This window comes from Centroberyx gerrardi, chromosome 16 (genome assembly GCF_048128805.1).
Source record: "Centroberyx gerrardi isolate f3 chromosome 16, fCenGer3.hap1.cur.20231027, whole genome shotgun sequence".
Lineage (NCBI taxonomy): Eukaryota > Metazoa > Chordata > Actinopteri > Beryciformes > Berycidae > Centroberyx > Centroberyx gerrardi.
In genome coordinates this window covers 13,748,571-13,771,601 of record NC_136012.1, presented here as the reverse complement: position 1 = coordinate 13,771,601, position 23,031 = coordinate 13,748,571, and the positions used below count along the sequence as shown (strand labels likewise).

At 42.2% G+C, this 23,031-nt stretch overlaps 1 protein-coding gene across 2 annotated transcripts in view; it reads right to left on the bottom strand.

Moving 5' to 3' along the window:
- The window catches only part of LOC139929968 (glutamate receptor 3), a 72,659-nt gene extending 60,717 nt beyond the window's left edge, over positions 1-11,942 (bottom strand). For both annotated transcript variants that reach the window (XM_071923056.2, XM_071923057.2), the window contains exons 1-2: positions 11,864-11,942; positions 11,209-11,367 (exon numbers count right to left, since the gene is read on the bottom strand). In XM_071923056.2, the coding sequence (XP_071779157.1) occupies positions 11,209-11,367; positions 11,864-11,942 (238 nt within the window). The remainder of the gene's footprint in view (positions 1-11,208; positions 11,368-11,863) is intronic.
- Between the last annotated feature and the right edge of the window lie 11,089 nt (positions 11,943-23,031).

The window sequence follows — 23,031 nt, the reverse complement described above, 5'->3', positions numbered from 1 at the left end:
TTAGCATTTCAGGGCACAACACTTCTCAGAGAATTTTCCCGTAAAAGTGCTGTAAAGATTCTGAGCTAGGAGTTTCATTTCAGAATCACTTTGTGAAGTTACTCGCAGACAGAGGGGGAAGTTTTCTCAGATTAGATGAAGGATGTGTTCCATTTCATTCTCTTTGCAGACCTTACATTGTCTGGGTAAGTGCTTGGCTCTAAAACAGTCCAGTCATATGATAGATCAGTCTCATTTTGTGACTGTGAAGTGTGAAATCTTATGAAATGTCACCCAACCACTGGCCAGCACGCTGCAATGTAGTCGACTTGGAACATGACTGATCTGCAAAAATTACTCCAAAATGAAGAGAATGAACAAACTCTCTAAACTGTATCTTAATGCTTTGGCAATATTGTTCTTAACTTCCATGCCAATAAAGCCTGTTGAATTGGAATAAACTGAACTGAATTGAATAAACTCAAAAAACACAATAAACTTGTTTTTGCTAAATTGATACATTTGCTGTAAAACAATATAGCTATATATGTTTTGCTCATTTTCCAAACTGCATTATATGGTTTTTTTTTGGAATCCTACATGCTTTGTGTCCTAATCACAAAGACTTTAGTGGATTGTGAGAATAACACTGCTGCTACAATAGAATAGGAAACTTCTCATGTAACAAAAATCTACTCCATTACTCCTAAATATTTTATCCTCTTAGAGCGAGTTCTAGGGCTAAAAAAGACAACCTCCTCAAATTAGGAGTGAAATGTGCACTGACTTTTCACTTTTCTCAAACTTCGGCCACTTGAGAGCAATTCTCAAACTTAAGCTTCTTTATGCATAAAGGACCTAAAGTCTATCCCCTTACAGCTTAGAGATGGGACTCGTACTGTAGCGGCGGCAGCACTACAATGGATAGGATGGAAATACATTGTAGAGAGTCTTGAGAAGAAAGCCAGGGAACAAAAAGCAGGCCTGATGAGACTTCTCTGTGCCCTTGACATATTTAAGAAAGGTATGCTATTTGCTCTCACTGCCCATTTACACTAGAAAGAGCATATTATTTAGCTGCAATGCCTAGATTATTCACCAAAGCGAACACCGCTGTTCTCACATATTATAAGTTCCCCTGTGATAAGTTACCGTTCAAAGCGGACATCATGCTACATTCAGCCACTGTCTAATTCGCAGTCAATGTGGGTCCGCTACTGAACTTGCTCATCTCAAAAGGCTTATTGACACTCTGGACATGAGACAGGTATGTGGAGAGATGTGTGGGAGTATGTGCTGTCTAACAATAGTCCAGTTCACATCACTTGCTTAAAACACACACATGCCCACACGTGCACGCAAACACACACACGGTTGGTTGCTTCATCTCTCCATCTTCAGCGCCGTGCCTCTCTCTCTCTTCCACTATTCTCTCCTTTCACAAACACAGCTAAGCCACTGAACTCTCCGAAGCCCCTTTTCATCATATTCTAGCACTGTCAGTGCTGCAAAGGGCACCGGCATCTGAGAGAAGCTTTCCATTGAGGCCTCTGGAATGGATTCACTCCAAACGGCCTTTTCATTCTGCAGCTGCGATGGATTAGCTCTGTCATGGGTCCAGATGAGGTTGACTTCCTGATCTGCACGCCATGCTGCAGAAAATACAGCCACACCGCCGAGATAAAGAAGGGAGGAAAAATAAAATTAAGGGACAAGAATCGTGCGCGCGGCTGGCCATTGGTCGATGATAGAACACTTCAATATTTCATCACACAGTCATGCATGGACACGCAAACATGGACAGTGGCCTGGGAGCAACCGCCCACAGGTTTTACGTAGCCATGTGTGAAATGGCAAGAGCCACACTACAGCACTCTTCGAATTAACCATTGGAGGGAGAAACAGAGCAGGGTCATGGTTGAGAGAGCACACATCATGTTCACTTAATTCTCACTCATGGGGATAGTGAGCACTAAGGACACACGGACTATGGTAAAGCAAAACAATATCACAGAATTAGAAACATAAACTGTTTTTTCTTGCACATCTATCAAGACGTCTCCTTGATAAGTTGACAGACAGTAATGGCACCCACCTCCCTGGCTATGGAGCACCAGATGAGTCAAAGCACCTCAGAGCTACGCAGTCGCCTACAGCCATTATAATTCCAAGCATATTATTCATGGGGCATTTTATTATTCATATTCTGTTTACCCTTTATAGCATTCATGCAGATTTGATTACGCTGATGCATTCAATGTGAATCAGTGAAGAATCAAAAATGTATTGGCGTTTGTTATGGCGACAACACGACTGAAGTGGTTTGAGTGGCTTGGATTTGTTCTGCAGGCCTGTCAGAGGATATTTCTATTTCAAAGTCATCAGCCAAGAAGTGTTGATTCCAAATGCCAACACATCGCGAGACGCTCCTTTGACATTGCTGGAGTCTTGAATTGCAATCACAGTTGTCGTAATCGTCCATAAATTCACCCCGGTCTCTGGAGGTGCGGGGCTGCATTTCGTCTCCCATTACATAAGACGTGTTTAATATTAACCGCAGAGGCTATTCATGGCGTGGCTTGTCTTATTTGCATCTCTGTATCACTGCAAGGAATATGCTAATATTATTATTTTTTTTCCCTTCCTCCTCTCCTTCAGCCTGCATGCAAGAGTGGCCATACACTAGTTTCACAAGGTTATGATGCTTCAGCGGCCCGGCGACTGTGAACTGTCACAAGCAATCAGTTATGATGGAGCCCCTGTTTCTGCACAGACATGCAGCTTTGGCAGCGACCGCCTCCTCTGAACAGGCCAGAAACGTGCGGATCAATCTGCTCGCTCGGCAGACGAAGGGCTGGGAGCCGGGCCCCGTTGCACTGTGATCCAATATTTACTAGTTGGTAGAGTACATTATGACACTCACTGTTGATGTTTGGTATTCATCACAACACCGCCCCCTGTCCTCTTCATTTTTGACTGTCTTCAGCCCAGAAATCATCTGTCCACCACACACACATATAGAGGGAAACCAAAACAATAAACAGCCGATAACGCATGCAGTCCTAGTGGGGAAGCGGGGAAGATTATACAGCACACAGGTGCCAATTAATGTTTTTCCTCCTGTTTCCTTAGGAATAATAGAAGCCTAGGAAGTGTTTTTCTTTCAGAAGCTCTCTGACCTTGCTCAGGACAATGCAGTCAGAGGCTCCTATTGAGGGAGACCACAGAGTTCCCTCTCTTTCTTTTGGACCCAGTGAAGCCAGGCCAATGCAGCAACTTCCGATGAGGCTAGATGCGGATGTGCTATTCCAGCTCAAGTAGGGGATTACTGATTCAGTGATTACGGGTATTGTTGAGGAGTCTACTGAATGGCCAATAGCTGATTGCGACTGCGACGGCTGCGGGAACATAGCCGAACTGGGCTTTGTGAAAAAGTTCAAATATATATATATATATAAAGACAGAGAAAGAGAAAAAGGCAGAGAGTGAGGGAGTAAAAGTAAAAAAAATGCTGACTGCAATGTCGGAGATCTTTATATGTGACAAGTTTCGAGAATTGTTCACCTCCTTCCTTGCTATTCTTCACCCACTCCGTTCCTGCCTTTTCACAATTGGTGCATAAGGGTAAATGACTTTTTGAAATGAAAAATAATCTCTGCCACAAACGGCGTACCCCACTCTCCTTGAGAGGTTTTCCTCATTGAGAAGACAAAATGGAAAGCAGCCATCACAGGCAGCGAGGCTGCTGGCAGACATATCCCTGATGCACCTGAGATGAACAGTTCACAATACCAGCTCGGCCCCCATTCATTTTATTCAAAATGCAGCAAATGTACAGGCTTTTTCTTATCGTAAACAGTTTATTGCCTTGCACAGAGCACGGCAGCGAACGTGTTTAATGTTCCACTAAGATTTCATGAGTCTACCAGTATGTTTGGTCCCCCTCACAGTGTTTATCATTGCTTTTTTATGGTCAGCCAGCTACTCTTCTTCGTCACAACGCAGTGCTGATATGATCTTCAATAAGGGAGCGCAGACTTACCCTGTCTTTGTTGACTTATGGTTCAGCAGCCATCCTATAATTTGAACAGTGGTGAACAGATGTGTGGAGCATAGATGGGCTGTCACTGTGCATCGTGTCTGCTGAGAAAAGGGGCTTGATCTATGCCTTGCATTCATGAGTTAGCTGTAAAACTTACATTTGGGGTCAGTGTCCCACAAAATATTCCTAAAACTCTCCTTGGCTGGTTGGTTACCTGTAACATCAGGCTGTTTGTTGTATAGCTGAGGTGTAAATTGTTTTTTATAGTTGTAGAAATTTTATTGTCAACAAAATCTATCAAAGCTGTAAAGCTTTATGAGCAATCCTATACCTCCACTGATACGTATTGTTACTTGAGTAGTTCTACTTCTTACAGTCCCGGAGTTATTATAGCCTGTATTGTATCAATACCATTGATCCATGCTAAATATTTCTTGATCAGCTGTGAAGTGCTAATACAATAGGCAGTGGGGCCAGGTTGGCTATTTGAAATAATCATAGGTTCTAGGGTGATGATATCTTCATGGCGCCATGACAGCCCATCCATAATCATTCCATCTCATGCCCTATCCTCCCTCACAATTCATCAAATTTGCACCAGAAAATTGAGCAGATAGATAAAGGAAATCAATAGGAAATTCAAAGACCTCAACAGCCCAGGTCTGAACAGAACACTAAAGACTGACATCAGTCAGGACCAGGTGAAACCTTTAAATGCAGCGGCGTAAATCTACGATGGAGTGTTGATTTATTGCTCTTCAAAGATAAACCCTGTTCCTGAACCATATGCTTCTTATGTTCCATACATGCTGAAATGGCCAAATGCCCAGTGTTTGTGATAGATGTGTGGAGAGCTGAAGCCACCACAGCAGTGAGGGAGGAAAAGCTGTTGTTTTATCAAACAACATCTGCGAGCGTCAGTGATTCCAAGACAAATAACACTCCGACAGCAACACTTCTCCTCAGGTTGGGTTTAAGAGGATCTTTTGATATTCTGATTAAAAATTCATTGTGTTGAATCTGCCTGGGAGTGTGTTCTATGTTTCCTCCTCTGAATCTCATTACAGCTTCAACTGTGCGCCTGGCTTAAAAAAAAAAAGCAAAAAAACAAAAAAAAAATACAAGTTGGAGGGCATCTCATGGCCGGAAAATTAGGTCAAAATCATGTTCCCTTTGGAGCTTTGGCCTTTGGAATTTTTCCAGCCTTTTATATATTTGCTGTATGAAAAACTTTAACCCTGTATGACCGTAACAAACACAATACATACCAATGATTGTGCAAGTACACCAACAAGACTAGAAGAGATTTAATTTGTGATTAGTCATTAGTTTTTCATCATTATTAAATTGCAGTAAACCATGCAGTTAACAAAACTCACAGACACTGAAACACAAGATGGATCATAATCACACAGAACTGTATCCGACACACACTCCACCCTTTCTCCCCCTCGTCCCTCTCTATCTTATCTACGCTGTCAGTCACCCCCTTCTGGTGGTTTCCCGCTCCCCTCTCGGAGGCCTTCGGGGTCCCGGGGTATGTAACCTCATCCGGGGCCTTTACCCCTCCTCACATCGTGCCACCTCACCGGGCCTTTGAGACCTCCCCGGCCTGTCAGCCTGGAAAACGGACCATTACATTACTGTACGGTGGCTCATGTTTCTCTCAGAGGCTTTACTGCACAGTCATGGTGCTTCTCAGATACACTCGATGCTCCCTTTTTTTTTTTTTTTTTACCCAACTCCTATCATCCTGTTACACACACACTGGTGAAACCCTCTGACTGGTCAAAGGGGAGGTAGCGTCTGTGGTAGGTGTTATTTGGTTGCACAAAGAGACAGGACTACTGAGTATCAGCCAGTCACACACTCTCCATGACCTTTACTTTGGATGAAAGATGAAGAGTGTCATGGGAGCTAATGCAGAGGTCTACAGGACAGTAAAAAAAATGATTGGGTTACAAATGAGATGAGGGAGATACTGTTTGTTCATTTGTGCCACTGCATGTGTTTCTCTATAAGCCTGTGTGTGTGTGTGTGTGTGTGTGTGCATATGGGCACACACACACATGCGTATATTCACGCCTGTGTGTCCATAAACGACTCTCCATCTGTGTCTCCAACACAGCTGGGCTGCGATGGCATGTCCCGGCACAACCCCCTATAGCCTGGAGAACACACTCTCTCTCTCTCTCTCCCTCTCTCTCACTCCCTCTCTCTCATGCACACTCAAACATCTATCATAAACATCTATCACATTCTTTAATCAAATTCTTTCCTTTCTTACTTTCTTTGACAGCTCTCTTTATCTCGCTTCTCTCCCTTTCCCTCTCTCTTTCCAAGCGTCCCTCTCCTTGTTCCTCGTCCACCGCTCAGGTCACACCTTTCAAGCCGGGTTACCGACAGCGAGGACAGGAAGGTGTGGCACTACAACAATGGACCATAGCCTGCTGCCGTCAAGCCACGCACTCTCTCTGTCGCTCTGTTTACCATCCATTCACACATACCACTGCAACAGCCCCATAAGCTACGACGATGCATGCAAAGAATTGGTAAAGGCCCTTTCATCTGTGCATCATAACATATGCCATTTGCCACGTGCTCAATCATAATGTAGGTCGCTGCTGTAAAGGCTGTTGGTCTTTGTGGGCAACATGAAGGTAGCTGGCACCTAAAGGCAAGGGTGGAAGTAACTAATTACATGTACTCACGTTAATGGAATTGAGTAGCTTTCATTATACTTGTACTTTTTTGAGTATTTTTTAAAGTCAGTAATTTTACTTTTACTCCAGTATTGTACTTCTCTACATTTTAAATCACATCCATTACAGAGTACAGATTTTGTGGCTCTCCATAAGCATCAGAAACTAGACCAATGTAAATTGACAAATTGTGGAGCCATTCACAGTGAACGACCAGTCAGCAGAGAAGATAAGAGTAATCTGTCTTTACTTTGTTTGTGCACTTTATTTTGTAATTTCCAAATTTTCCAATTAAAAGAATCAAGTTTGAACTCTGTCCTCTCGTCCTTTTAGAATCACATGGAAAAGATCACAGCTAACAATGTTTTAACAATGTGTAACTTTTACTGTGAGTACATTTTAAACAAGCTACTTTTTACTTTTACATGAGTAGATTTTTACACCAGTACTTTTACTTCTACTGAAGTAAACTATCAGCAAAGTAACAGTAGAGAGTAGAGTATCCTACCTTGAGTAGGATATTTCAGTACTCTTTCCACCACTGCCTAAAGATCACTAAAGAAAATGCAATGGATGTTTCACATCCAGACAAAAATGAGGTATGCTTGTGTGCAGTGTCATTGAATGCTTGTTTTCAGTTAGTGATAATGATATCCCATATCAATGTAAATTCACGCATCTGCTGGAATTTTCTTTTTGACAGTCAGATGAAATGCCATGCATTTTTTATTAGCTGCATATCCCCCACACACTTTCTGATCCTCAATCAATCACGTCAAGCTACCCACGTATCCAGGATGGTGCCGCTCACCATAGTTTTTCAGTGAGGATAATTCTTCAAATATCATCAGCATAGATCATTCTGCATAATCTTCAACACAGCATCCACTCAGAATCCTGTGCAATAATTAGTTTTGTTGCATATCACTTCAAACAAGCCTGCACCCCTATTATCATGTATGATGGCAGCTAGCAGTCCTATTCACTTAGCGCTGTGTTAACCTCATCTGCCCTCCGCCTTCAATGAAATGTGCTGCACCACACTGTCAGCCTGCTCTGCTCTCCTGTCCCTCCTGTTTGTTGGTCTCGGAAATGCAATCACAGTGACTGTTGTTTTATCCTTTGTTCGTTTGGATGTTCTTGGAGTGAGGCAGACTCAGCTACAGTAGCTAACAGCAGCAGAGGGAGAAGGTGGCTGAATGGTGCAGCCAAATAAGCATCTGCTACTGCCAGTGTTTAAGGACCTGGAGGATTCAATAAAAGAAGGGTAGGCACATGTAAAAAGGCTGGCAGAGGGGACACACGCCATTAGCTTAATGACAGAATGAGGAATGGGGGATAGGGAGGAGAGATTCAAGAGCCAAGCATTGCAAAATTTGCCTTTAACAGGAATCAAGGCGAGTAATCTAATAAATAGCGTGGCAAGGGAAGGCGGAGGGGGGCTTGATGTTTTCTTGCCTCAGGTAAAGGAAGGAAAAGAAGGGAAAACAGGAGAGAAAGGGATGGTAGTGTCATTAAGTTGGCTAGCCGTGACCATCAAGAACATTAATGTTGTCTGCTCTGCTTTCTTCAAACTCGCACCCTTTGCTTTGAACTACTCCTGTCTCCTGTGTGAGCATACCTGACTCCCAGCTTCCACAGCTATTATGGACCCAGCAGTGGTAATTACACATTTCACCATTTCTGATGTCACTTCAAAGCAACGACAACAGTCTTGCCTCCAAAGCACATACTGCTGAAGTACAAAGCCAAGCCTTAAGGATTACTGAAGCCACACATTGTTTTGCTGCCGGTCACTAATTCAATTAATAGCATGAGGCTTTAAACTGACTTGAAAGAAATTATTCTGACAAAAAAAAAAAAACTTTGCTTTCATTACGCCTGAGGATTTTCATATTTGTGCCTAGAATGCAAAGTAAATTCCAGCCAGTTTAATTTGAATTCTGTATGTCCTCTTGTTCCTCTGCCTCGATCACATTATCTTTAAAGGGTGTACTGCAAATGAGGGGGAGTGATCTACAACATGAGTCAGAGAAGAGGGCTTTGGCAGTATCTACGCCAGAGTAAATAAAGAATAGAGAATGCACACTAAAGCAAAATAATATTCAGCTTCAGGAAAGGAGGAGTCTGGACAAAAAAAATAATGCTGTCATTTCGACGACTCTGCAGTGCCTTAGAGGCAGCCAGATCTCATCTTGATCAAAGCAGTGAACGCTTGCCTCAAAATAGATTTACTCCACAAACGTTTTGTAAAATCTTGGTTCAAATCGCTCGATCATAACGAAGATGTGAGTGCCACTGCTGACAAAGGTCTGAGTCATCCACACAGGGGCTATTGATGACGAGGGAAGTTTGAATGTCCACTAAGTAATTGTGGCAGCTTGCAGAGCAAACAACATGGCTGACAAATCCAAAACTCCATAACATGAGGAGTCTTCACTGACTGGAGGCGAAGCCTAAAAAGCCGAGAAGTCAGCAGATTAGTGTTATTTAATAACCTTCATCTCTATTTTGTTCTCTACATCGGTGGAGACTATCTGAGGTGTTTGTGGACCGTTGTGAGCTCAGCATGAGCTGTCTGCTGTTTGCGAGCTCAGCTTGACAAGATTCCCAGGGCACTACCTTGAAACAAAAGCCTCAGATCATACATTGCACACATCATGTTCAAAAGCAAAATTGTGTCATTTACTGTTATGAAGAACAGAAAAAAAAAAGAAAAAAAAATGTTTTTTTGCAAATTCAAGTTAAAGTCAAAGTAAAGTCCAGCCAAGTTTGACAATTATTGAAGAATTAAGTGGGGGACTTTTAGTGTGGTAAGAATGGAACTTCTTTGTGTACAATGCAGCAGCCTACACACTCAGCACAGCAGATTACTTAATATGCACATCAAAGAGAAAGAGATGCTCTCACCAAACACCATAATGACATTTGACAACATCCTACTACTTCTGCATAACTGAACCATTAATTTCTCTTGAGCAGTAGTTTCTCAGCATCATTAAAGGTTCATAGTGTTCTCATAGTGTATGTTCCAGGCGGTCCTGAGACAGTGCTCTTGATGGAGACGCTAAGACGTGGCAGCAAGAAGCCAGAAATGGGGCCATGGCTCCCACAGGAACCCCTTCATCTCACTAAAGCTCTGTCTGCCCCTGAATTTAATTAGATTCTGATATCGAGCCTTTTTCTCCTATGCTTCCCTTCCTCTTCAACATGCGTGAAATTGCACGGTGTTATCTATTATTTATTTACTCATTTGCTTATTGTTTCTTATGGACGCCTTCGTTAGGGCACTTGCAGCTCTGCTGCCTGTGATATGAGGCTCTGCTTCATCTCCCTCACTGCTCAGACCCACCTCCTCTGCAGGTCTGAGCCCAACTCATTTGCTGGCGTTGGTTGGGGAGCTATGGATTTTTTTTCCCCTTTCACCCAATGACAGCACAGTGAGGTGCTATGAGGGCTGGGTGCTAATGAGCTGACTCTGCAATGCTGGGGGAGATGCTCTGTAACACAGGGGGAGTCAGAGGACAGAGCAGGCGGAGATGCTCTAGCACATGGAGTCAGAGGGGCCATTATGACCGTGCCACACAAGGGGTAGACGGGCTGAACCACACCAGTCAGACAGGAAGTCTGTATACCCAAAGTCGGCCACTCAGCCAATCTGGACTCATCATTTATGATGACATCACCGCATGGTATTCTCAGCTCCATTTTCTTCCCTTTTGTCCATTCTGTTTCTGCTGATCTCAAGAAAATTTAGCCAAGGGGAGCACAATATAAAATGAGGTTATTCGTTGCATCAGCCACAAATCAAACAGTGGCTCTGTGGGCCAACTGCACCACTGGGACTGACAGTAACCACTGGCAGCAGGACGACCCACACAGAAACATGGAAGGAATCTAGTGTTGCTTATAGTAGAGATACCATACTAATTTGTATCCTGTATTATGGTGATTTAAGGCCAAATCTTGAACAATGAACCATGCATGTAATCAAAGTTGATAAAGAAAAACAACAAGAACAACAACAACAACAACAACAACAACACATGACCGCCTCCTACACTGAGTCCTTGACAAAGTGCTTGTGTAATTGGTCGCATTTTCTTTTTTCAAGGCCAGCATTTCAATAAAGACTGTGTCATGGCTTTCAGCATGTTGCCAAGGGAACTTAATTTACAATGTGGCATTCTTGACTCTGAAAATATTATCTCTGTTGTGGTAAAACTGCACAGAAAGGCAGAGGACATTTGTGTTTATAAATATTCTATAATTTCTAATATGAGACCTCATGAACTGGCATGTAAGGAGGCCTATTTTTTGATTGAACTAGATTGATTTTCTCAACTATGGTGAGCTGTAGCTACTGACTTACTGGTACATTTATGCTTCTAAGGTCTACATGAGTTTGACATAAATAATTCTGCCCATCCTGCTCAGGGAGAACGAGTGGAGATCTGGATATGACTGAAATAGAAACACACTTACACGCATGGGTGACTGAAAAGCTGTTGGACGACTCGAGGTTGTCCACATTGTAGTTGAGGTGGAAAGGCTTTTCAGTGGTGTTTTGGTTGGTGTTGTAGAGTTGGACAGCGAACCTGAAAGCGCTGTGCTCCTGCACCGTGGAACGCATAAAGAGTCCCCCTTCAAGAGATGGAAATCATGATCAGTCACATTTACAATCGTCTTTGTGCCTTCAGTGCAGCACCAGTCTGGGACTCTGTTCTATTACTCTAACTAACCCTCATGCTTAGATCAACTTGAAGCAGGAGGCAAATTATTATTTAAGAGAATAACAATCATTATGCATGTTAGCACTTGACCAGTGCGCCCGTCTATAACTCTTAAGATCGACAACTGAGCGTTTCCTGGCTTCCTACGGACTTATTCCACACTCCAGTTGTTCTTAGACAAAAATTACAATGGCACCTTCAAGACAGTGTCTTTAGCTGTATTATACAGATAGTTTCCAGGATCAGCGGCTCTATGTTCGCAGCAATGGTAAAATCAAGTTATCATTACGCATAGCTCCGCGCAGCGTATAGCTTTCTCTCCGAGAAATTCAGTGATTTAAAATCCAGCATTTGATCACCCTATACACACCACGATTTGTATTCCTTATTCATAGCAAAACACTTACCTATATTAATCTGATTGGGAAATCCTGCGAATGATCTGCCAAACAGCCACAGTAGAAACAAAACCACGCTTTGTGCCATTTTCTCCGACCTGTCTATTCAACTCCTTAAAAGGGTCTGTCTAAGCAAATTCATATGTATGCAACCCGTGGACGATGGAAATCCAGTGGATTGATGATGGTCGCTCACAGTGCACCAATTAGGTTCATTGAGGTGCAGCCCGGCTGCAGAGCATTTTTTGCAACTGAGAGAGAGCGAGCTGGAGAGAGGGGGTGGGGGAGGACCGGGGGAGAGAGAGAGCTGATCTGAACTCCGATTGGACCCGCCGCGGCGGGCCAATGTTGGTCAAACTTGATCTGACGTTAAATTAAAAAGCCTCAGCCTGCTAGACTACGACAGCTAGGAATAAGCGCTGCGCTTGTCAATATTAGCCTACTGTTGGACGAATCAATAGAAACACTGCAATCTCAGGCGGCCAATGACTCTGAATAGCCCGGCCACTTCCAGCTGCTGCAGCTGCTGCATATCTCAAGGATCCACGGAGAGGCTGGGTTAGCACGCAGAGCCACGGCAACACAGAGCAGAGAAGTAGCCTTTTGTCAGGACACTGCGGTTGTTTTTCCACGGTGCGAATATATGCCTTGCTGTCTCAAAACTTTCTGTTCACGAGCGCCGATGTGATCATTTTTATTTTATTTCGTTTTAAGTAGATAATGCAATTATCCAAAATCCCTGTGTTTATCACCAGGCTGAGGCAGAGAAAACAGTGACAGTGTGTTTTTTTTTGGCTAGAGAGACGCACAGAAGAACAACTGGGTGTGAGTTGGAAATTAGAGCTTTATTTCAAACTAGCAGCCATATTAGCAAATTAGCTGGACACACACACACACACACACACACACACACACACACACACACACACTGAAAGAGAGGGAAAGAGACACGGAGCCAACGGAACTGTCCATAGTGCTGAAAAAGAGGTCGAGCAAAAAAAAAAAAAGAAAACTTCTGATCTGTACTTGTAGTTTTAGCTCATCGGAAATTATCACATAGCATTTAACCATTCTCCTAAAAGAGATTTAGGTTCTTTCGAGGTTTTATGATAATAAACTAACTGATACCTGGCTTTCAATGTTGTAAATTTTGCATCGACTCACTCAGTCTCAATTTATTTACTATAAGTTCCACAGTTTTACTCTGTCACTAATGAAACATCTATCATTCCTGTGATTCTGCCTAACAGAGAACAATTAAGGGATTACTGGCCCATTTATCGCCCTCAGCAAAGCTCTTCGAAAATTGAGTTTTTAATTGCATTGCAAATGGGCAAGGCTTCAGCTATTGATACTGCAATGGACTGGGTTCCCTATGACTTAGGATAGACTGTGTGCCCTGTTAAAAAAAAAAACGATTTAACACGAAAACACACCAGTACAAACAATGGCACTGACCATAATATCCAGAGCAATAGGTGCAATGCTTCAGAATATATCATTACTCTGTCATCTCTGCGTCACTCTAATTTCTTACCAGTACTTTTTCCCAGTAAATCTCATCATAAGGTGTCATGGTTTTGAAATAGATGGCAGAGGAGAATCTAAGGGAAGGACTTTGGACTGAGGGAGAGGTAAAGCACTTCCTCTGGCAGAGTGTGAGCGCAGTCCAAATTATCCCTGCATGTGTGCAGTACCTCACACTGTCTAACCTGATCTTACAAAGATACACTAGCTCTGCAGGGGTCAGAGAGTGACTGGCGCCTATAGTAAGAGCCAGTACTGACAGCTCTGATATATAGTGCTTACAGTTGATCGAGCATCACAAACACATCCAGGCCTGTATTTATGACTCCGAATGGGAGTGCTGATCTGAGATGGCCATGTGATTCTCACCAGCGACTATTATGAGATGTTTTATACATATGGGGGCTTATAATTGATCACATTTACATCGTATCTGCGTGAGAATAATCCTTATTGGGATTGTGTGTGTCCAGTGTAAAATTTTGAAGGTGTAGTGTCAATCTAGTCATGATGTGGTATGACCTAGTCATCAGGGGAGGAGATTTCCTTTTCAGCGGGGTCAAAGTTGATGCCAATACCCACAACTCACTTGGCCTCTGGGGATGAATCTTGGATGACATCACATTGATTCTCTGGTCTCTGCAGCGTCTGTGTCAGAGTCGCAGGCTGAGGCCGGACGTGGGTTGTGCGACCTTAATGACTGAAGTCATAATGACCAATGTCAAAGTGTGACCCGCTGGCCTCGCTGCTCTGCCAGCTACACAAACACAAACGCTAGCCTCATATCACACCTGACTCCTGACTCTGGGATGGTGATGGTTGTTGTAGAAGAAAGCAGAATAGGAGGCCACCTGCGTTGGTGAAGTGGATTTGCTAAAACGCTGTATAAAACAATTTTAATCATTGAAAGGATCCCTTGAACTATAGAAGGGGCAATTTAATTAGTCATTTACAGTGCATGCTGTTTCTCAGTGTGAGCTAATCATGCAGCATTTCAAACAGAACCCATAAAGAAAAATCATTATCAGCTACGGGGGGAGTAGTAGTTGAGATAAGGCCTTGTTATCATTGATACTAAATGGTGATGAACTTGCTGCATTATTTCCAATTAGGAAATTTCAGACATGCTGTGCTATCTTCTAAACTAAACCTCTGCAGGAATTCAATTTTGTCATGAGCATAATAAATCGCAGGTATGATCTATAAGAAAACAGATATTTTTATGATATGGCATTTTGCTTTGAAAACACTCGCAGGAGTGTTACTGTAGCAGCCTAAATGAAAAGACTGAAAAATAGATGAAACGATGCTGTCTTTTATCTCGTGATGATGATGACTATGGCTCTGAACAGTGCAAGCCATACCAGCAAGAATTATTCATTTGCTCCCCTGTCTTCTGTTTCTAACACAATATGAAATCTTCATCTTTGCTTCTTTGAGGATGCATGAAGAAATAGGGCAGAGACTACAGTATTTGTTAAAATAGACCCCATACTCAAATGGCATATCAATATAAAATATCTACCTATGGTCATTGATTTGGTCCAACTTGCTCATATCATAACTATTGTGATTTCTACAAAACGGGTTATGTAATGTCTCTAATATGAGATATCTACTCACACACACTTTGTGTATGAACAGAAGCCTGCCATTCAGTGTCTTGCAGATAGAGAGCCAGGTGTTAGATAAATTCTAAAAATCTGGTGCAGATTACCTCAGAGCTTTAATCTAATGGGTTGCAATACATCCAGGCTGTAAGATTTAAATCAACAATGATTACTTCAATTTAGCAAGAATCATTATCTGCTAAAGAATCATGTAAATTATGAGCAAACTGAGGACAAATTGCGATTGAGATCGCTGCACTGATATATTACAAATTCAATCTTTTATTTTTAAAATATAATAAGGGACGATTAAGACTGATCTCATCAATCGTCCACTTCATTTTCTTTGCTCACATATGACTCGACTCACCTCTCAATCTCTGCTTCCCTGTAATGTTCTGCCACACATCATCCGACTCCACTGAGGAACTAAACCTAGCAATCATAGAAATGGCTTCCTCTGGTGAAAGACATATAATGACGGAGGTAAATTAGTGTTGTAGGAAGGATGCAGTTAAACAAGCTTTATATAGCTCAAACTCAATGATATTTGGAGAGCTATTCCAAGAGCCCATCAGTCTTGGCCAGATGTTGGAGGCTGATAAGAGACTCCGCTCTCAAGGAGCTCTTCTTTATTCTGTCAGAGTGCCTCTTTCCATGGGACAGACTGAGGGAAGGCAATGGCTTAAGGAGATAGAGAAGCACTTCCCATTGTGGTAGTGTCACAGAGAAACTGAAACAACAGATCTATCTGAAGAAAACATTGCGTACACACATGAATTGTATGATTTGTAACCCACATTTGGTTTACAAAGTGTAAAAAAACTGGGATGAAATGGGATAAAAACTCAGTGCGTGTTGAGTGGCGGGACACTCTGATGGAAAAGATGTTCGGGAGGAACCGCTGTGAACTCGGAGGGAAATGAAAACAAAATGTGGTGTAAGATAAATGACGTGACACAGTTCAAGAGATGAGAAAAAGCATCTACCCCAATTTCACTACTTGAATACCGCTGTGTGCCGCGTCACAACCCCATCATGCGCTTTGGCTCCCAAGCAAACACTCTTTGGCCCGAGTGTGACAGAGGCGGTGTTATCAGCTGCACAGGCTGACACACTTCACTCTCTTCCCCGAGGCTTTGCACAGTCAGAACCATGTGACCACAGCAGTCAGCGCAGCGTGGCAGGAAGACATCTTCACCACATGAGGTTTGAGCTACATGGAATAGGTCGTCTGCGCACAGAGGGGTACCCCCAGTTTACACACCAATACGTACTGTACATACGTATATGAATACACACACACACACACCACACATACACATGTGCACAAGGTAACTCAGAATCAAAGGTTAATCAAGCTGTCACTGCATGCTTGTGGGCAGTCAGAGGGTTACATCTGGTCGCCACAGTGGACCAGGAAAGGCTTTAAAGACCCCATGACCCAATGGCATCTTTACTTCCTGGATTTGATGCATTTCCTGTAGAAACAGGATGTTGGGGCGGGACATAATGCAGTGAGGGATCTTTGAAAAGTCTAAATCAATGGAGTATGAGTCAGGGAGAGAAAGGCAGTTTTATTTGATTCGAGGGGTGCAGAGGGGCGGGATTGTTAAAAAATCTGATAGTTTTATTCATTAGAAATGTATATTATTTACGCATACTATTGCAGCATGAGGTCACCATTAAAGATACTGTGTTTTCCATGAAGTAATGGGGACTTTATCATATTAGTGAGGAACTACCAGGAGACAAACTGTTATCTGCAGAACACATTGGATGCAACTCAGCTCCTACATACCGTGTGTGGTTATAGACCTGTTTCTGATTATTGTAAACATCTGACCATTTTTTTTTTAAAAGGGGCCCTAGCAGAGCCACAGTACCAACAATACCAACTGCTGTGGCTCCAAGAACCTGGTCAAGGCTATCCCCACTTGTCCATTTTTGGCTTAATTTCAGATGTCCTCATTAGGAACATATCCCAGGCTTTCATATTCAGTGTCCTCTACACAGCAAAGAGGACAGGAGAGGGCACATCATGGCTCCGAGTCAGGTGGCACTCCTGCTTGCACTGACCCAATCATTTTAGACCCCCAAAAGGGAGTGACAAGGGTTTAATAGGGGAGTAAGTTATGGGAGAGGGAATGAAGAAATGAAATGCAGCCAAGGAAAATGTTCAAAACAATCCCTCAGCAGCAGCAGCAGCAGCAGCAGCAGCAGTAACAACAAGGGCAGCCTGTTATTTTCCCTTCCCCCATGGCCTCTGTTGCCACATCCCAGTAATAGGAGATGGGTGTTGTTCACTGCCTGCGTGCCTAATTGAGAGGAAAACAAACAGGTTTCTATGGATAATGGGAAAGGTGAGGCAAAATACCATTAATAGTCAGTGATCCTTTTAAATAATTACCAGTGTCCATTGTGTCATGTTGTTAGCGCCATTCTCATGATCGATGCTCGAGCCATTACGGGTCTTATGACAAACCTGCTAATGTAAAGAGAGACATCAATCTTACATATTATGCTGTATGATAGATATTCTCCATGAGTAAATACTACATTGTAAGTGATTTAACAAAACTGTTATATAATGTTCTGTGTAGGCTGAACACTAAAGAAGATGGATAACGCTCTAAATATACATGTTCGCAAATTGTGCTAAATAATGATAATTGTAGGCATGTATTTATAAAAAACAGGACTTATAAAACACAGGAGTTGAAAGAATTTATCTTGGTTGATACTGGCACAAAGACAAAAAAATAACAGTTTAACTCCCTTGTGATTTCATTTCCAACATGCATGATTTTCAGCGGCAACAGAAAGTAACATTCAAGGTCAAGCATTTCACATGAACAGCACACTAAGTCAGCAGTACATGATGAATGATAAACATTCTGTGGATACTCTGTGCCTCACTTCTAAATAATGCACTCTACATCTCAGCAGCTATAATGAAACATTCAATAGCCTCAACTATGAATATTGCACGTCATTAATGGCTCAAAGAATCAAGAGGTCAGCAGACTATATGTATGCAATTTTGTGCGTGTGTGTGTGTGCATGTCTCTGTGTGTGTGTATGTCTGTCTGTGTCTGTGTGTGTCCTCGTGTTGCTAGTCAAGAGGAAGCTCCTGCTGTTTGTTAGTCCCTCGCAGACTGTAATGCTTCAGTTATCCCATTGTTAGGGAGTTATACTGTACCTGCAATTAAATTTCCAAAGTCAGAGGAGCTTAACTAATTATTCTGAGAAAATACCCCCTATTTCCAATGCAAATAACATGGCAATATGCTGTAATAGGGCAGGGAGTTATAAAATGGGATTGGTGAATCTTGCACTGCCAATCAATACAAAATTGGATTTGTGCCATTATGTTATGTCAGCTATTTCTGTGCATTTATTTGACTGATAAAACTATAATCAAGCTAATGCAATGCCCTCAACATAATAGTTTAGCAGTGCAAGTGGAAATGAAGACACTTTTCCTGACTGCTTTGCCTGACTGAACAGAATCAGACTTCCAACTGCAACATTTTTCATGTATGGTAATACTGACAACTCCTTGACAAGGCCAAGACCAGGCAGCTTGTCTGAGCGAGGGAATGAGAATGAAACACAGTTTTAATACAAATCACCATAGAAACATCACCTTGGAATGTGAAGCGTAATGTAAATTCTCTCCATTTTGATTGTATATTTGCATATTCCCACGTAGAGCGCTGTCAATGGCAGCGGCGGGTGGTGGTGGATTGCAGAGAGGTTTCAGCATTTGTTCAGTTCAGCAGACAGCTATTGTTATAATTACATTAGGACATCTGCAAGGCCACCATGGGCCTATAAACACCACCTGCGGGATACCAGGCCTTCAAAACCATCCCTGCACGCCTGTGTGACTCTGTGAAATAGCAAAAGCTGGAGCTGGAGTGATCTGGCAAAGGAGGGTACATCAGTGGTGGCTCATGTTAGAATGTGGGGATACAATTATATGAAAGAAAAAAGAGAAAAGACATAGAATGGCCAAAATGACTCTACTGAATACTGAAAATATACCCACAATACTCCGGTTTAAATGTGTGTAGTGTGTAGTTTTTGTTTTACTCTTAGCATAACTCTTCACATTAGTAATCATTCCTCCTCTGGGTTTAGAAAGATCTTATTTACTGATAGATCAGCCATGCTTCATAGGGTTGAGTGGGAGAACTGATGATAATGATGCTATTGAGAATTAAGACCCTTTCATGCTCTCCAGCCTCAGCGCTGCAATTTCACCATTACAATGAAAGATGAAAACAAAATTTAAACCACCATCTTGACTTGATTTTGAATCAAATCAAATCAATTTATCTATAAAGTGCGTCACAAAACAAGCTTCCACAAGGTGCTTTGAGGAGCAAACAAAAGGACACAAAAATTTCAATAATGTTACAATAGGTTTATTCAGTGTCTCCCATCCCCAGTGTGAATGACATGAGGTATGCCTCAGTGCATATGTTGTGTGAATTACATATTAACTCAGGCTGCAGATGCACAGGAGTGCATTATTTACTGATGCTGGAAGTGGAAGCGCAGATGCTCTATCTCTGGAAAGTATACACCTGACAGCTGGAGGGTTTATTCTACAAGTACTTTAGTCAACTCAAGTGTTCATTAAGATTAAGATTACTGCTCGCTGTTTATCTGATAATCTTAGAGCTGTCCCACCACAAAGATGCACAGATCACACTGTGGTTTGTGTTTTTATAAAGTTGATCCACTTGCAATATTGTGCCGTAATATTGGAGATGATTAAAATAAAACAATAAGTCCAGTCAAAGCATTTTCTTGGCATAACTTTTCCATTTTATGCTAAAACATCCTGTGACTGTGACATTTTATTTGACACTCCGCAGTTTCTTGTATTTCTGCCATCACATTTACTGAACACCATCTTCCTCTTAGCGTCATTAAATTTTCACACATTTTCACTTTGTCTTCTAAAGGTAAAGTGCTCTAGATGTGTCATCCATTTGATCCAATTCAGTCTGACAGAAGCATTTATTGCTCCACCACATTTACTCTATATGTATGTCCTTGCAAAAGAACCCCTATTCATTTAAATTTATTTTGACCACTGGTGGAGCTGCGGCAACACGCGCAAAAAGCAGCTCATTTCTTTGACATGAGAGCTGATGATTGCCAAAGACAGCTAGAGTGGTGACAACAATGGCAGTGGAAATCCATAGAAGATAGTCGGATTGATCTGCCTCAAACCAAATAAATGGTTCTGTCACTGAGGTGAATGGTTATGCTTCACCCCCTCATTGCCCATCCAGTAAACCCAGATTTTTGTTTAATATTATGCACAAATACGGCACAATATTGAGCACAAACCCAACATAAGGGTAAGTTCTGAAAAGAAAGTCTGGATAGTTAATGGTTATTTGTGCTTTGCGGGTTCTATAGGTCTGAAGACAGGTCATTCCAGCTCAGTGGGAGTTGTGCTCCGCTTTAAAAGGGGTTTCCAGCAATATATGTGAACGATAACAAATAGCTCTGGGCCATGGGATTCATCACTGTCAGACATTCCTCTTTGCCGCGCTGCTATAGGTCATCATGAGTCCCTAAAACAGAGGAATTTTCTGAGAATGTGGCACACTTATTCTAAAACCTCTTCACCTGACATTTTAAAAGGTTAAGCTCTTCTGGAAAGGGCAAGCTAATTTAATATTTTTCTCTCACAGAGAACAAAATCAGCTAATCACTGTGGAGATGTATTTTACAAATATTAGATCATCATTTAGAGGCACTTGAGAAGAGGCAGCGGCAGCACTTTGGACTGAAGATAGAGTGAGAAAATACTGTCATTATGGCCGATGCACAGCTTCGGTAAACGTGTCTGCGTGTTTTCATTACACTCAGACTGTTTAACCGTGATTACACTCAGTCTTTTTAACTGCGTCAGAAATTCACTGCTATGAAGCTGTTTTTCTAAAGGTCAACCCTGCTGTATACCGTTATCTGTCAAGAGACCTTCCTGGTTTGAATTTGTGAATTTGGCTGCAGTTTGATAATTACAGTAGAGATAATTATAAGCTCTGAATATGGACACCAAAGGCAAAAGTGCTTGGCTGTACGATATATCATTCCTACAGCTACAGAGAAATCAGCTGTAAGATCTTACATAATTTTCACGTCACTGATAAAACACCCCCACAATGCAATGAAGTGAGAGGTTCAAAGGAAGTCTTCAGCTAAAAGCTCGGAAACATAAGGTAGTTCTAGGCAAAATGAAAAAGTAGAGAAAATCCCCATCACATTGCATGATACACACACAAACAAATGCCACTACTCAGGTTGCCATAAAGCACAAGGAACACTCAAAAGCAGTTTGGAGATCTGCTCCAAAGCTGCAGGAGCTACAGGCTGCATTTGGAAGTTTTGGCACATAAGTATATTCATGTTGTTTCTCTCCTGGTCAGTCAGGAGGTGATCAAGAGCTCTGGATTCTGTACAATTTCCGTTCAACTTAAGATGAAAGCTTGATTCCCAGGACTACAGATTTGTTTTTTGTTTTTTTTGCGTGTGGTCAAGAGCGACATCAGCCCTGTAGATATGGAGATTTACCAGGATCTGCATGTCTGACACATCATATTGATATTTTCACGGAGACATTGTTCCCTAGCCTTTGCATAACGGAATGCATTAACATGATTAAGATCAGCACAGGGGCGATAATTCTTAGTGCGGTATATGTGATTTCAGATTTGACACAGGGGGTTATGTGATAAGACTGTATCCTATCAGACAGGATGGAATGGACGGAGGACACCGGCGGACTAATGCAGAGTGACACTCCCTCTCTCAGCGACTCCCCTAATGGCCCTCAGACAGACATACAAAACTGGGGTGGCGTGAAGGGCACAGGGTTACAGGTTTAGACCGCTGTAACGTTATCCAACCACTCTTCTATTCAGCCAAATGTATCGTACATGTAAATGTAGTATGCATTGAGTACTGTGAGAATTTGGAGGATTCCTTGTCAGAAAGACAAGGAATCCAAGGAATCCTCTCTGGAAAAGAGAGTAGTTACTGTATTCTAAGCAAACTAGAAGAAACTAGAACTAGCAATCTGACTAACTGTTTGCGTTCATCGCTTTACTTAAAGGATGGATTTCAGAAAGACCAAACAGTAAACCCAGTGGAGGAATCTATCACACAGCCACCTCTACACTGGACTACATAACTGTAATAAAAGCACAAGTAGGCGTTTAGCCGAGTGACAGTATTCATTTGTCACCTCGCAGACTGCTGGTGGTTGACTATTTGGAGCACAGGGGTAGAGGTTATGTGTGTTTGTGTTTGCGTGTGTTTGTGTGTGTGTCTATCTGTTTAGAGGGAAGGGTGGGGTGTGTGGAGGCGGGGATCCATCAAACAAATAACAAGGAGTGGGCTATGTGCAGGAAACCTCAGTAAATGGACGGAGAGGTACAGAATCTGATGCTTTCACCAGCGGCCCTGACCTGAGGCCATCTAGATTTCAGTAAATACATGTTGTTCTGTCACTGACGATTCACAATTCACTCCAAATTCAAAAGTCACTCAATGACTAGATTCACATATTTGTAGGAAACATGACTGACATGTTTATAGTATTGCTGTTCACAAATACTGTGTGTAGACAGCAAGCATCTTGTGCCCAAAACATTTAGTTGAAAATAGAGTCCAGCTTTAATAGTTATCGCGTTGTATCTATAGTACGTCAAGGAATAAACACACACCTTCACTGAGAGAGACTTAATCTGCATCACTGTATAAAGACATTATATAATCTGCCCATGCAGTGGCCCTGAGCACCATGGAGGCTGCTGTTGCAGCTTCAGAGTGGGCGCCTGCCTGCAAAGAACGTCCTGAAACTGAAGGCAGACAGTTTTTGCTCAGCATAACCTTCTGATGCTGTCAACAGACAATGGGAAGGCTGTGGGCTGCTTCAAGGCATGCGTGAATGTTAGCTGCACTCAGTCAAAACATATTCATTTGTTTTCATAATTCTCCAGAAGAAAG